The 17,240-nt window shown below is 39.3% G+C and overlaps 1 protein-coding gene across 2 annotated transcripts in view; it reads left to right on the forward strand.

Annotated features, from left to right (window-relative positions):
• pigt (phosphatidylinositol glycan anchor biosynthesis, class T) overlaps window positions 1–17,240 on the forward strand; it is a 52,210-nt gene that overhangs the window by 8,416 nt on the left and 26,554 nt on the right. For both annotated transcript variants that reach the window (XM_679516.10, XM_073939895.1), the window contains exons 2-3: window positions 12,951–13,128; window positions 13,733–13,860. In XM_679516.10, the coding sequence (XP_684608.4) occupies window positions 12,951–13,128; window positions 13,733–13,860 (306 nt within the window). The remainder of the gene's footprint in view (window positions 1–12,950; window positions 13,129–13,732; window positions 13,861–17,240) is intronic.

Genomic DNA, 17,240 nt, shown 5'->3' on the forward strand with positions numbered 1-17,240 from the left:
CATTTCACCAACCTCATCAGAAGTTTTTTCAACACTAACCAAAGTTCCATCAACTCTTACAGCATTTTTTTTCTAATTCAGAAACGTTTGGAATTTCACCAGATTCAATTACTTTATCAATCTGTCTTTCAGTAATCTCAACATTACCGGTACTCATCATCTGAGGTGCAACTTCAGTTTGCACAACCTCTACAACAGGTGCAACGTTAGAACTGCCATTTTCTCCAGCAGTAGAAATACTAGGCCTCACTTCCAAAACATTAATCTGGGCTTTATGAGGACATAAATATTTTTTGTGCCCTATGTCCCCGCACTCAAAGCACTTCATGCTTCCGGTATTCGCATAAATAACAAATGCTTTCCCTTCATGCATGACTCTGAAAGATATGTCTAACTCCGGTTCATTCAAGAACATAAACACCTGGCGTCTAAAAGACATCACATGTTTCAGAGCAGCGTTTTTACATCCCAACGGGATCATCTTTATCTCACTAGCCAGTTTTCCATATCTTAACAGAGCTTTCTCAATTTCCTCATTTCGACTAAAAACGGAGGCACATTAGACACCGTAACTTTAGTCGTTGGAGTAACAAGCGGTGAAATAAAAAGTAAATCGCCACTTACCACAATTCCGTCGCTTATCAAACAATTCACTAGCTCTTCTTTCTCAACGAACACCACAACAGCTTTGTTCATCCGCGATGCCGAAGTAATGTTTTCATATCCAACTTTTTCCCCGATCGCTACCAACACATCCTCAACAGTAACTCCCTGCGCTGGCACACACCTTACTCCATGACGGAGCGACACATTTGGCGCTACCCCCTCGGGGATAGACGCCATCCTATCGCCGCCTCAAAACTCGCAAAAACCAAATCAAATGTTTTCATACATGTGAATTGAAAACAAGAGAAAAAATGAAAAGTTTAGGTGTAAAGAAAAAACACCAATTCAGTCAAACTCTCCCCGTTATCACCCTCACACGCACCCCAAACACTCCCAGCATGCACCGAGAGAGAGAGAGAGAGAGAGAGAGAGAGAGACTTCCTTCTGTTTTGCCCCAAATACACCACGACTAGAGAAATATTTTTTCCCCAATTTGAAACATTGATCAGTTCATTTTTTTAATTTAAATGACTCATAAAAACTTTACCATATACTCGGAGAGGACGAATTGACATTTAGACTAGCTGCAAAATATGTATACACCCTACACACCATAAGAAATGGTTAATGTAAACTCATGTATCTTATTTAAATGATTTAAACTTTTTATTATTATTATATTTATCAAATGTATTGTATTTTTTTTGTGTGTAATTATATCTTATCTGTATTACTATTAATTTTTCCAATGGTTTTAATGTTTCATATTTGCAGTGCTTTGGCAATACTGTACTTAATGTCATGCCAATAAAGCAACTTAAACTTGAACTTGAGAGAGAGAGGGAGGGAGAGAGAGAGAGCGCCAAGCGACGCACAGCACCCCCCTCTCTCTCTCTCTCTCTCTCTCTCTTTTACACAAACGCACACACATCTCTCCCGCGATTTATTCAGAAATTTACTCCCACACCATAAGAAATCTGGCCGGCTCCCGCGGAACAGCAGAGGGAATGCAGAGAGCTGTAGTCGGGCCATAAAAATTATACCCGATAGATCCCGAGTCCGACATGTATTTTGATTGACAGCTTTATAAAGCCCGAACCCGTTTACAGCCCGACATTATACAAATGTGCTCATGCACACAGCTTTAATGCATTTTTTCAAGAATGAGTCATTTATATGTTTTAACATCATTTATTCGTAACAAACATAGACTATATGCCACTTGGAAGTTGGAACAAAGAAATAAAATAAGTCCTCTGAAACATCGTAACATCTCAGCACTCTAACACTTAGCCTTTAAATTGGCCAACACACCAATGAAAAGAAATATTGCTTAACAAATCAAATTAAAATAAACTCTAAATGATGACTGGTATTTTGGCAATAACGAAATTAAGATAAAGGCTGTGCAAGGTTTGTTTCTCTACTTCACAATCTGGCATTAGGGCGGCAGTGAAGCTGAATATTAAAAGAATAATGCCACCATTAGCCTGTATACTCTGTCTACATTATGAATATATGGTTTAATTAATATTTATTTATAATTTAAAAACCCTTTACTCACCAAGATTAGGCTACGTGTGTTTGTGGAGGAACATTTAAATCCACTGGCTTTAGCGCAGTCCTGCGCTCACGGGGTCCAGCAGCTGAACACCCTTTCCTGCGGCTACCGGCCGAGATGCAGAGTTGTGATCTGGCTGATTTTGCAAGTTTTGAGTAGGGTTGTTTGTTCATCTTCTACCAGTCAGGAACATCCATTTAATTTTCCATGACAGCAGTTTCAGTGTAGTGAGTGGGCTCATCATTTTACCTGTCAACTTGCGGTTTAAGGATCTACCGTAATACGCAGTGTATGAGCGACCGCAAAATACCTGCGGCTGGAATAACAGCTCTTTCTGAACTAGTGACTGGCTTGAACGCCGTCAAAATTAGCTTTTTTTTACTACTTCGTCATCATTTGTTTCACCTTTGCAGGGATAAATTTTAATGCAGGGATTTGGATTTTTTCGGGTCTCGCCGGGTTCGGGCAAAGATCTTCAGCTCTAATGCAGACCTCTCGTTCATATTAACCATGTCTCCCTTCTGTTCAGTCGAAACTGCCAAACTGCAGGTCACTTTGGAGCGCCACTCGTCACGTCACCTCTCCCTCTCACCCTCTCCCCCTCCCTCGTCTCCTCCATACTGTCTCGTGATGGCAACCACACATACGTTTTTGTAGGCATTAAATAAAGGATATTTAATATTTTATGACTGTATAACGTATTGAAACTCACACCGTTGCTATTTTTTGATCCCGCGGTATACCATAATACCATAATACCGAAATACCGCCCAAGCCAAATATATATATATATATATATATATATATATATATATATATATATATATATATATAGATATAGATATAGATATATTCATCATTCATTCATCTTCTGCCGCTTTTCCGGGGCCGGGTCGCGGGGGCAGCAGTCTTAGGAGAGAACCCCAGACTTTCCTATCCCTAGACACTTCCTCCAGCTTCTCCGGGGGGATCCCGAGGCGTTCCCAGGCCAGCCGAGAGACATAGTCCCTGCAGCGTGTCCTAGGTCTTCCCCGAGACCGCCTCCTGGTGGGACATGCCTGGAACACCTCTCTAGGTAGGCGTCCAGGAGGCTTCCGAAACAGATGCCCGAGCCACCACAGCTGACTTCTCTCGATGTGGAGGAGCAGCAGCTCTACTCCGAGCTCCTCCCGAGTGTCAGAGCTCCTCACCCTATCCATAAGAGTATCCCTTCGAAGGAAACTCATTTCGGCCGCTTGTATTCGAGATCTTGTCCTTTCGGTCATGATCCAAAGCTCATAACCATAGGTGAGAGGGAACCTAGATTGACCGATAAAAATTGAGAGCTTTGCCTTTCGGCTCAGCTCCTTCTTCACCACAACGGACCGGTACATCGACCGCATTACTGCTGCCGCCGCACCAGTCCGCCTGTCAATCTCACGTTCCATACTTCCCTCACTCGTGAACAAAACCCCGAGATACTTAAACTCCTCCACCTAGGGTAAGGACTTTCCTCCAACCTGGAGATGGCAAACCACCTTTTTGCGGTGGAGCACCATGGCCTCGGACTTGGAGGTGCTGATTCTCATCCCAGCCGCGTCACACTCGGCAGCAAACCGCCCCAGTGCATGCTGAAGGTCTATGTCTGATGAAGCCAACAGAACAACATAATCTGCGAATAACAGAGATGAAATTCTGTGTTCCCCAAACCGGACACCCTCCAGCCCAAGGCTGCGCCTTGAAATTCTGTCCATAAAAATTATGAATAGAATTGGTGACAAGGGGCAGCCCTGCCGGAGTCCAACATGCACTGGAAACAAATCTGACTTATTGCCGGCAATGCGAACCAGACTCCTACTCTGTTCATACAGGGACGAGACGGCCCTCAACAGATCGCCTCTGACCCCATACTCCCTGAGCACCTTCTACAGAATGCCGCGAGGGACACGATTGAATGCCTTCTCCAAGTCCACAAAACACATGTGGACTGGTTGAGCATACTCCCATGAACCCTCGAGCACCCTGGTGAGGGTATAGAGCTGGTCCAGTGTACCACAGCCCGGGCGAAAACCGCATTGTTCCTCCTAGTTCCTAGGTTCAACCATTGGCCAGATCCTCCTCTCCAGAACCCTGGCATAGACTTTCCCCGGGAGGCTGAGGAGTGTGATTCCCCCTATAGTTGGAGCACACCCTCCGGTCCCCCTTCTTAAAAATGGGAACCACCACCCCAGTTGCCCAGTCCAAAGGTACTGTCCCCGACCTTCATGCGATGTTGTAAAGACGTGTCAGCCACGACAGCCCCACAGCATCCAGAGACGTTAGATACACAGGGTAAAGCTCATCCACCCCTGCTGCTTTGCCACTGTGGAGCTTGCAAACTACCTCAGTGACCTCAGCTTGGGTGATGGGCGAGTCCACCCCTGCATCCCCAGTCTCTGCTTCCTCGATGGAACACATGTCGGTGGGGTTAAGGAAAAGTATTCCTTCCACCGCCCGACAACATCCCCAGTTGAGGTCAACAGCTCCCCACTTCCGCTGTAAACAGCATCGATGTGGAGATGCTTTCCCCTCTTGAGGCGCCGGACCGTTTGCCAGAATCTCTTTGGGCCTGACCGATAGTCTTCCTCCATGGTCTTCCCGAACTCTTCCCAAGCCCGAGTTTTTGCTTCCACAACCGCCCAGGCTGCAGCACGCTTGGCCCGTCGATACCCATCAGCTGTCTCGGGAGTCCTGCAAGCCAACCAAGCCCTGTAGGACTCCTTCTTCAGCTTAACGGCATCCCTTAATTCCGATGTCCACCACCGGGTTCGTGGATTGCCGCCCCGACAGGCACCACAGACCTTTCGACCACAGCTCCTCACGGCCACGTTAACAATGGAGCCGTTCCTCCCAATCACGCCTCTCGAGGTATCACTGTCATTACCCACGTGGGCATTGACGTCCCCCAGTAGAACAATAGAGTCCTCAGTCTGGGCACCTTCCAGCACCCCTTCCAAGAACTCCAAGAAGGCCGGGTACTCTGCACTGGTGTTTGGCCCGTAGGCACATACCACAGTGAGAGACCTATCCCCGACCCGAAGGCGCAGGGAGGCGACCCTCTCGTTCACTGGGGAAAACTCCAACACATGGCGGCTAAGTTGGGGGGCTATAAGCAAGCCCAGGGAGGGAGGTGAGCCCAACTATCTCTAGTCGGTATCGTTCCACCTCCCGCACAAGCTCGGGCTCCTTCCCTCCCAGTGAGGTGACATTCTATGTCCCAAGAGCCAGTTTCTGTGCCCGACGATTGGGTTGTCTCAGTCCTAACCTTCGACCACCACCCATTCCACAATGCACCAGCCCCTTACGGCTCCCCCTGCACGTGGTGGGCCTGCGGGAGAATGGTCCCACGTTGCTCCTTCGGGCTAGGCCCTGCCGGGTTCCGTGAGAAAAAAACCCGGCCACCAGGCACTTGCATACGAGCCCCAACCCCAGGCCTGGCACCAGGGTGGGGCCCTGGCTGCGCCATACCAGGCGACGTCATGGTTCTTGATATTATAGAACACATAAGGGGTTTTTGAACCGCACTTAGTCTGACCTGTCACATAAGAACTGTTTGCCTTGGGAGACCCTACTAGGGGAATTAGCCCCCGACAACATAGCTCTTAGGATCACTCAGGCACTCAAACCCCTCCACCACGATAAGGTGGTGGTTCAGGGTAGAGTATATATATATGTGTGTGTGTAATTTTGATAATATTTATTTGAGTTAAGTATATATATTTTTGTTGTTTTTAATTATAAGATTATATTTAACCAAGATTTATTTATTTGTTTTATTTATTTGTTTCTCATTAAAATAATAAAATATATTATCCATATTGTTTTATTTTATTATTTAAATAATTGTTTTTATATATTTACCTGCCTGCTTGGGTTCACCAAACATTTCCACTGACCCTTTAGCACTCCCTGTGAGTCAACGTACCCCAGTTTTAAAACCCTTGAGTTAACTAGTAAAATTAGCTGGAAAATTCATTTGGATCAATACTATTCACTTTATACCATTTATGCTGTGTTTGCCTGAGTAAAATAAACATTCGTCCTGTGTTTTACAGGGTATCTGTGGAGTCTTAAAAAGTCTTAAAATGTCTTAAATTTCAAAAACCAAGTTTCTTAAGAGTCTTATGGCCCGTTTTCACTGAGTGGTACGCTACGGTTTGGTTTGGTACGCTTTTATGGCCTTTTCCAAACCAAGCCGTACCGTACCACTTTTTCGGGACCCTTTCGAAAGGGTCCCAAACTGCAGAAAGGGTTCCAAAAGGTGGAGCTACACGCGCAGCTGAACGCTATTGGTTTACAGCGATACGTCATTCGTAGACTCAACAAGCCAGAATGTAAAAAAAGGACCCGCCATGTTTGAAATACACAGCGAGAGATTACAGCCGAATTATAAATACATATGCAGCCATGGTCGATCCTGCAAACAAACCCTGTCGTCATCATGATAAACAGCCACAAAGCCATGGAGCAGGTTCACCCTGTGCCGCGTAGTTTTTAACGAGCCAGCCTGAAGGCCGAGTGGTTTCGCTTTCTTTCTTGCGCTCGCCGTGCGTCTCTATCTAGAATAACAAACTTCTTGATCTGATAATAATAACATGCACTTGATTATTGACAAGCTTTGGAAACCCGATCCTGTGAGAAGCTGTCAAACGTGAGTGAAACATTCAGAAAGAAAAGGACAAACGCGAGAGTGGAGCGTGGGAAAAAAGGCTAAGCCAAGGAGCACGTTATTTCTTCAGCAAAGGTGAACAAACTGCCTTGTTTTAATCTTTATTATCACCTTTTGGACTCTCTAACAGAGGCTTCATGTGTTGCTGAAGATTACAGACACAGATGAGAGGTTTTCACCAGTGTTGGGAAGGTTACTTTGGAAATGTAATAGATTACAGATTACAAATTACCCTATTTAAAATGTAATAAGTTACTGTAATTTTCGATTACTTTATAAAAGTAAAGTAACTAATTACATTTGATTACTTTTTGATTACTTTTAATTTTCTAATAAACATTTTCAACTAAATAATTTTCAAGCATTTATACAGAGCAGGAGTGAGCTTACAGTAGCTCTGTTTACTGTTAGAATCTCAAAAGCTTTCATCACTTAAATAAAATTAATTTATTTTATTTAAATTTAAAGTAGAGCCACCACAAAACCAGACCTTTTCACAAAAACATGTTTACTGATGTTACAAAATCACAATGTTAGTTAGTTGTGCAGGTGATTTATGTGGAATTTGCAATAAAAAAATACATCTATTTTTGAAATTTTCTTTTTTAAATCGAAGCCACTTAAATCCAAATCAATCACATCTTAGTGATCAATAAAACTGCCAATGAAACATATGAGGCAGAACTGTTCATTTCAATTATTTACTGTAAATAATATGCTGTACTAAACAGGAATAAATTATAGTACATAACAGCAAAAACAAAAAAAATCCAATAAAACCAGGTGTTACACATTTTAAACAATATTGATCCGCAATCTGTAAATGTAGCTTGTGTGGACACTACTGCACTACTTCACTAATAAAATAGCTTCGCTACTGTGAAAAGCTATTTGATTTTTTAGCGACGCTACTGAGAAATGTAGTTAAGCTAGCTACACTGGTAATGTGATAACATCACTTTGGCCAGAGGAGTCTGCTGGTGCCCTGAAATTCACAAATCGATAACTTTATAAATCATAATATATCATTAGAAATGAAAGGGTCTGTTTTTATTTCTGTACACTCACGATAACGACAAAAACATTTGCTTTTATAAAACAAAGAAACGCTAGCTTACATACCTGCAGATGCTCCCTCATGCTTTTCAATGGCAAGGAGGATTAGACATGGTGCGCCCATGGCCATTAATTTGATTTAACAGTAGGGGGGACAATAAATATAACATTTCTTATGAGCAATTTTTAAAAGATTTTTTGAAGGGGACACAAATAATACAGCCAAATTGTACTTATATGTCTCCGCAGTTAAAAATGGTTTTATTGTTCATATTACAGCATGGAGACTACATCATTATGGTTATTTTCAAAGTATTTCTCAGGTTCAATGACAGCAAATTTTTCTTGAAAACTATTTATTGCATTGTTTGTTGTGTTGTTTACAGTCAACAGACTGACTCCTGAAGCCGAATAAATGCAGGAAAAGACGTTTTCCATACTCATAATAACTAACTGGTTTACATTACACTTGTTAAATTGAGAGATCATATTGTAAATTGGTGAGCCTGTGAGGTTCATCTGCTAAACAGCCACAACTCAGAAAACATTTTAAAAAATTGTTCACCCCTAAAAGAATTGTCATTATCCCTTCAATAAAGCACAACACCCTTACCTGACACTGTACATCTGACTGACCCTGCTCTGCCTGATCCTCAATCAGTTCTTTCTCCTCTGCCTGTGATTGATAATGTGACATCAGTATTTTCATAAGCACTCATTCTGAAAGCCAAATTGCTGAATATGTGAACTTTTTGTACTTGGAGTTTTGCTGCACTGAAAAATTATCTTATGTCCATTTTCCTTTTCTCTTTAATTTTATCATTGAGGTAAAGTTGGTTTTATATTTGCACATTCAGTCTCTCATAATATAACCTCAGAAGAGTATTCATTGGAAATTCTAAATAGTAAAATTATATTAGCAGCCAACAACCATCAAAGTACAGCATTGTTTACAGTTAGTGTTAATATTATATTGGTTTACCTAAAGGTTCTATAAAGACGTTGCAACTGATACAAAATACAGCAGCCAGAGTTTTATTGAAATTGAAGACTCAAGAACATATCACAGCAGCATTAATAGAATAAATTGTAGGATTCTTTTATTAGTTTATAAGGCACTACACAACATGACACCTTTCATAATTTTCTGACTGCTTATCAAAATATAATCCAAACCGTTTGCTACGCTCTTCTAGCACTCAACTTTTAGAATTTCACTTTGTAAATCTGATGCGATCTGGCGGCACTTCTTTTAGTCACTATGCTGCAAAATCTTGGAATTGTTTCCCAAATTAAGTAAAGAATCCCCCAGAATTTATTTTTAAAAAGCTTAAGAAGCACCTTTTTAAAATTGCGTATGAATATAAGTTTGTGAAGTTTATGCAATTTATCTATATCGTGTAGGTTTATGTACATATGCATGTACGGTGTGTGTGCATGTATGTAAAGAATATTGTGTGTGATTGTGTAGATGTATGCATATATGTGTGTACATGTATGCTTTTATCTGAGTATATATTTTGCTTTAATTGTCTAATATACATTATTTTGTATTTGGTTTATTTTACAATGCCTGTTTGTTGTTTGTGAAGTGCCTTGAGTTCCATGTATGTAGGAAAAGTGCTATACAAATAAAATGTATTATTATTATTATTATTATTATTATTATTAATGTTGTTTTGAAGTCAAACTTGCATGAGATTTCAGTTCAAATATTCAAAGTACCATGGTAAACAATGTATGGAGCTGTCACTGAATGAATGTGCGAATATAAAACCAACTTTACCTCAATCATTTTATCTAGTCCATGACACTGCAATGCAAGTTTATTCTGTAGCACATTTTATATACAATGCTAATTCAAAGTGCTTTACATAAAGAATGAAAAACTATCATAAAAATCATCACAACAATAAAAACAAGGAAATTTTATATTTTAAATTAATTTATTCACCTAAGAACAGAACTGAAATTGATTATACAAAAAATAAAGTGGGGCTAGTTTGGACGTAGCACAGTGCTCATTTAGCAAATCCACAGATAAACAATATGCTAATTGTGGCCGTAATGTAAAGTTAACATTATGCCAAGTCGTCACAAATGAAACAATGCACTTTGACGTATTATTTTGCAGTGCGCCACTAACGTAAGCTAAACAAGCATACGTTAACAACATGAGTAATTTTAACCGCTAATACAGCAGATTCATGGACATCGGTAATCTGCATTTTTGCCGCAACTAATTTATAAATGATTCTGCATTAACTTTGAAGAGAATCGATTTATTTAATGTGATTTATACACCATACTTACTCAAATTCAACATTGACCTGTAGCCACACACCTAACTTCTGTGTCTGTCTGTCTGTCTGTGACTGTGTGACTGTACTTGAGGAGTAGGTGGATCAAACCACTATAAGGAAGCGGGGGTGAACTCTTTCTAAATGCATTTTAAATAATAAATGCGGTTTTTTTCTACTTAGACAATTATTTTAGGTATACACACATATATTTTTCAAAATAGAGAGTGCGTTTATATATATATATATTTATATATTTTATTTGGTGAGGAGGACAATGAACATGTTCCCCCCGGGATTTACGCCCGTGGTTGCGCCGCAAATCAAAATAATAAATGGCCTTAGCAGAAGCCATCGTGCATATCAAAAACAGGCAAAGCAATAGATTAATATTATTCAACATATCACAGAGATTTAAAGAAAAATTATAGATGTAACCCCATTTGTAATTTTTAACATTTTCAAAAGTAACTGTAATTTAATTACATTTTTTTCTAAGTAACTGTAACTAATTACTGTTACTTTTATTTTGTAATTAAATTACGTAACGGCGTTACATGTAACTAGTTACTCCCCAACACTGGTTTTCACTGACTGTAGGCTATACTTTGTGTTGTTTTGAACCTAATTAACGACAATGTCTGTTTTGTGTAGTTCTGCAGTTGGTAACATATTGGAGACTGTAAGGGTCTGTATGTGTTCATATATGTTCATTTATTTATTTATTTAATATAATTATAGACGTTACTGTAGGCTATTTCGCACCGTCATTGATCTGCAGTTATAATCAACTCCTGTTTATAGAAAAGTTATAGAAAAGTTACTAATAAACATTTATACACAAGTATTTATGTGTAAAGCATTTGTTTTGTGAGAAGTGCTTTTCATATGATATGTGAACGACCTGTGCAGCTTTATTGTAGACATTTTCTCGAGCAAAAATGACATCAACTGAAACTTTGTCATACACCACGCCCACCAAAAGGGTACTGTGATGGCCTGTCATATGGCCACACAAGACTGAGGGTAACAAACACACGCACACAATCGCTCAGACACACATACACACACACACACAGACACATACACACACACACACAGACACATACACACACATTCACTCAGACACACGCGCTTACACATACACGCACATTCGCTCAGACACCCACAAACACGCACATTCGCTCAGACCCAAACAATACTCTCCTGCTCCTTCACTAGCTTCACAAACACGCACCTTGCTTAACTACACGCATACAAACAGGCATCACATCCATAAGAACTTTAGGTAATAGAGACTGACAACTTTCCTTTATTTCATATCTTTATTTATAAAATAAGTTCCAAATATTACATGTCACAATTTCTTTCAGTTTCGGTACATTGTTTACTGGTTTGGAGTGCACACATTCTAGTTTACATTAGTACTGTTTCTGTTATTTCTGTTTACTTATGGCTGTTTCTGTTGAGTTAAAGTTACCGGAGGGTGCAGTGGAGGATGACGCTGTGGTCTGCTGGATCGGCCGTCATGTTTACTGTCCGGGTGATTCCGCGTGGCGGAACCAATGTGCCGAAATGATAAGGGGGGGAAAGTTTACTTTGAATATGTCTTTTATATTATTTGTTTGTTTAATTTAAATTAGTTGTTTATTTTGAGTAATTGTGTCTTGTATTTTGTAAGTGTCTTTTATTTAGAATTAGTTTGATTAGTAAATATTATATTTATAATTGTTATGTTTTATTGTTTCACCTATGTTGTTTAAGTGGATCCACCGTTTGTGTATAAATACTCTGTAGTTGTTTCATTTGGTAGGTCAGTTTGGTTGTGTTCAGACTTCCTGAATTTCTGTTATATTTTTGTTGGCCTCAATTTGTTTTCCAACTAGTTTTTATGTTGAATTATTATTTTGTTTAAGTTAAATAAATATTTTTTGGCCTTAATTTTCCTGTGTCCTCGTGCCTTACCGCTGGGCTATCTCACAGGTACCCTTGGTAGTGGAAACGCAAGCCTGATAAAGGTGACCCGTACTGATCCGAACCGTACCATACTGTACCAGTCAGTGGAAACGAGCCATTAATTTTCTTATGTCCATGTAAAGCTATACCCAATTGGCCCAACACCCACCCAAAAACAAACAATATATTTGATTTGATTTATTTATTTTCGAACAGAAATATAATATATAAAATATCATTGACAAAAAATACATTTCAACATGGTCGAAAATGGAGTGTGATGAAGCACAAGCTTATTATTTTCCTACCCCATTACCACATACATAATTTGTCTATTACTTAAACTTATTTCTTCTTTAACTTATATCTTCTTTTTTCATGAGACATATTTTATCCTTTTGGCATATTTGACAAATTGTATGTTTGATTCCATTTGTACCTTTACATTTTAGGTTTAAGTTTTAAGAAATGTTTTTTTTTATTTTTTTTATTAACTCTGTTTACTTATTAAAAAGGTTTAATTATCTTCCTTACAATCACATGTGTTTTTAATATAATTTTTAAAGTTTTAAATTGGCCAACAAAAAAATCTTTACCCTTTGCTTTGTGTAACTCTGAAATTTCATTCATTATGGTCTAAAAGGGTCTTAAAAAGGTTCTTAAAAGTCTAAAACTTGACGTGATGAAACCTGTAGAAACCCTGGTTTTAAAAATCTGATCCTTGCCCAATAAAGAGTTCAAAGATTCGCCTCAAGTATTTGATTTCATGCATTTTTGTTTACAGCTTCTCATTACCGTTTGTTCCCCAAATCCCTGGGCCAAGTGCTTTCCAAGTTTTCGGTGCGTGAGCTGCACATCTCCTTCACGCAGGGCTACTGGAGGACCATGCAGTGGGGGCAGCCCTTCATCGCTTCTCCTCCTGGAGCAGAGCTCTGGGTCTGGTTCCATCACACCGTCACCGAGTGAGTGCTTACATGTGCTTTAGTTACTGAGATAGTTCATCCAAAATTCTAAATGTACTTAACATTACAGTGGCCAAGAGAGCTTAATGTGCTGCAATTTAAGAAAACACGTGCAAATGCATACTAGAAACATGCTAACCAAATGTAGTTATAAAAGTTTTAAACTTCTTAAAACTTCAACTATGAAAACTTTAAAACTACTTCAAACTTTCAGACTAGGCTTTCTCAAGCCACCATAATGTTTTTCAATGAACTTTACTTTTTTTAGTTTTAGTTGAACTGCCATTTTAACTATGAAAATAATTTCAAATGATCTTTATAATATGAGCTTTTTTTTGTTTTGTTTTGAAAAAAAACCCACACACATTACTAACGCTTTCCTTCTTAGACTTTACACACCTGAACCTTGTCTACAGCACTTATTCATTGTTGCTCTTATAGTTGTGTAAATTGCTTCCTTGTCCTCATTTGTAAGTCGCTTTGGATAAAAGCGTCTGCTAAATGACTAAATGTAAATGTAAATGTTTTCTTTTATAGCTTGAACATAATAAATTGCAATGCCAAAATGGACTAACACTCCTCTGACTCTTTGTTTAATTCTTAGCGTTGATGGTAACTGGAGGGAACTTACCAACGTCCTCTCTGGAATCTTCTGTGCATCTCTGAACTTCATTGATCTGACCAACACAGTGCAGCCCAGTGCTTCCTTCAAACCGCTGGGTCTGGGAAATGGTACGTAGGACTGTCATACTAATCTATCTCTTTTGTTTGTGTCAGTGTCAGTATGGTTATAAAAGCACTTTATTATGTACTATAAATTACTATAGGATATCTATATACAGTCAGAATTATTAGCTCTCCTCAATTATTTGACTCCCTTTTTATTTTTTTCACCAATTTCTGTTTAACAAAGAGACAATTTTTTCAACACATTTCTAAACGTAAAAGTTTTAATAACTCATTTCTCATAACTGATTTATTTGATCTTTTCCATAATGACAGTAAATAATATTTGACTAGATATTTTTCAAGACACTTCTATACAGCTTAAAGTGACATTTAAAGGCTTAACTAGGTTAATTAGGTTAACTAAGAAGGTTAGGGTAATTAGGCAAGTTATTGTATAACGATGGTTTGTTCTGTAGACAGTCGGGAAAAAATTAGCTTAAAGGGGCTAATAATTTTGTCCCAATTTTGTTTACATTGGACATACATTTATTATTATTTATTTGTTTAGGATATCCGTTTTCACATTCTGATTCCAATGCCTAATTATTAAATTGTTAAAATTACTAGAATTAATGGAAATATTCTTAAGAATTAAATATTATGTGTTTTTTGGAAGAGTGTACTTGCATTGATCGATCAAACGTGATCTATTTGCTTCCACCGAGAATGCACATTTTTTAGCGAGGCCCCCCTCGGCACGGATGCACTGGCTCACAGCTAGCCATCGGGCAGGCGCAAATATGCATTTAGACGGAGCGTGGAAGACTTAGATGACTTACCGCCCTCGGTACTAAACACCATCACTCAGGCTAGAGCACCCTCTACGAGGCATGCCTATGCCCTGAAGTGAAGTCTATTCTCTGAGTGGTGAGTTTCTCGCGAAGAAGACCCCCGAACTTGCCAGATTAGCATTGTGTTATCCTTACTTCAGGATAAGCTGGGGTGTAGGCTGTTACCCTCCACACTAAAAGTTGACGTGGCTGCGATGTCCACTCTTTATTACACGGTGGATGGTCTAATCATCCGATTGATCTAATCATCTGATTCCTCAGAGGCGAGCGGCGATTAAATCTATCCTGCCCTCCTCTCATGCCCTCTTGGGATCTCTCTGTTGTCCTGGCGGGTCTGCAGAGAGATCCATTTGACCCTCTCGATTCGGTATCTCTTAAAATTCAGTCATTAAAGACAGCTCTGCAGATCGCATTAGTGTCATTCAAGAGAGTTGGGGATCTGGAGGCATTTTCGGTCAGTGAATCGTGCCTTGAATTTGGGCCGGGTTACTCTTATGTTGTCCTGAGACCCCGACCTGGATCAAGGTTCCTACCACCCTATTTAAAGATCAGGTGGTGAACCTGCAAGCATTGCCTTCAGACGAGGCAGGCCCAGCCTTCTCACTGCTTTGTCGCAATTGCACTTTGCGCCTTTATATGGAATGAACGCGAAATGTAAGATCATGTGAACAGCTCTTTATCTGTTACGGTGGTCAGCACAATGGAAGTGCCGTATCAAAACAGAGGTTGGGCCACTAGTTAGTTGATGCCATCGCTCTCGCTTATCAATGCCAAGGCAAGCCACGCCCCCCCTTACGTGAGCGCACTCTACAAGAGGTGTCGTCTCCTTGTGGACATTAGCACGCAGCACCTCTCTCACATAAATCTGCAGAGCTGCGGGTTGAACAACACCTAACACATTCGCAAGGTTCTATAACCTTCGGGTGGAGCCAGTTTCCTCCCGATTATTGGGTAAACCCAATCAATCGGGGGGAATTAAGCTCAGTGTCACAAACACTTGCTGCGATGGGCTCCTAACACGGAGATGCGTGCGCCTTTCCTACTCTAGTAATAAATTCACTTTCTCAGGTGAACCCTAGAGAATTCCTTTGAGGCCCCCAGCATCGACTCAGCAGAGGAGTCTAGTGCATGGCTCAGTGTGCGGTTGGTCACCCATTCTGGTCTACATGTATATTGAGGATCGGTGCCAGCTATGTGCATCCCAATTTGGTGATGCCATATACATTATTACCACGGTGTGTTCCCCCTTATTAAGCGGTCCCATGTCTTCCCTAATCCGCTAACCAGCTTATATGTAGCACTCCCCCTCATTAGGGCTAGTCCATATGTCTCTTTACCATCAGGTCTCACCTTCTGGGTAGCAGGTGGTCTCCGCTGCGTCCTCCCTAGGGTTGGGTATCGTTTGGTTTTAAATCGATGCTAAATCGATACTTTTAAAACGATACCGGTGCCAAAACGGTGCCTGAACCGATACTCTTAAGCCACAAAATGATGGTGGATGACTCTACAAAAATATTCTATTTGACAATATTTTTTTAAAATCATTTCAATAGAACAATATAATTAAAGTTTAAATTAAACATCAATTCATATTGTATTACATTAATACATTTCCTTTGATCATTTGTTGGTTAGCATGAATTTAAGATTTGCATTATGAAATTACATTAGCTTACTATTAACGTGTGGGGGGCGGGCAGGGGCCATGTACTTTTAGGAGCACATTTTAATATATATATTAATATAACACAAAATACTTAAAACGTTATTTGAATTCATTTGTTTTCATGCATCACTCTGCAGTCTTCATAAACAAGACAATGAAATAACTTAAACTCAAAATAATCTTCCTGGTTAATTTTTTTGACAAGTAACATTATACTGGTGTAGAATAACACATTTCTAACATTCAAGTACATCAAGGCACATTATTGCACCTGTACTTTAACAGGCCTACAGTTGAAGTCGATTTATTTTGCCCTCCCATTCATTTAAAATAATGTTTCTAAAATTTTTTACAGTGTTTCCTAAAAAATAATTATTCTGGAGTCATATTCTGGCTCTATTTCTTATTGTTTATTTCATGTATAAAAGCTGTTTTTAATTTAAATAAAAATAAGGTCAGTATTGTTAGCCTCCTTAAGAAATATTTACTGTATATTTTTGATTTACACAGCAAATCAGTTACAAAATCATTTGACTAATTATTTAAACTTTATTAGTAAACTGATTACTCTTTAATCTTAATAAAAAAAAACTATAAAATACTTAAAGGGACTTTGTCTGAATACAACTGTCTTGCAAAATAACTAACTGTCAGCATGGGGTAGATAAAAAAGTAGATATTAGAAATGAGTTAAACTATTATGTTTAAAAATGTGTTGTAAATAAATAATGTGTTAAAGACGGAAATCAAAAATGAATGAAGGCAAAGCTAAACGATTTAAATATGACTTACATGAGCCTGACTGCAAACTACATTTGATCAATGTCCTACATCTGTTCTTTGCTACTTGCTGTAAATTGCTTGCTGCGACTGTAAATTCAAGGCTGCATTTCTTAACGTAAAACTATGCACAATAGATTTCTGAT

Source organism: Danio rerio, chromosome 23 (assembly GCF_049306965.1).
Source record: "Danio rerio strain Tuebingen ecotype United States chromosome 23, GRCz12tu, whole genome shotgun sequence".
In the NCBI taxonomy this organism is placed as follows: Eukaryota; Metazoa; Chordata; class Actinopteri; order Cypriniformes; family Danionidae; genus Danio; species Danio rerio.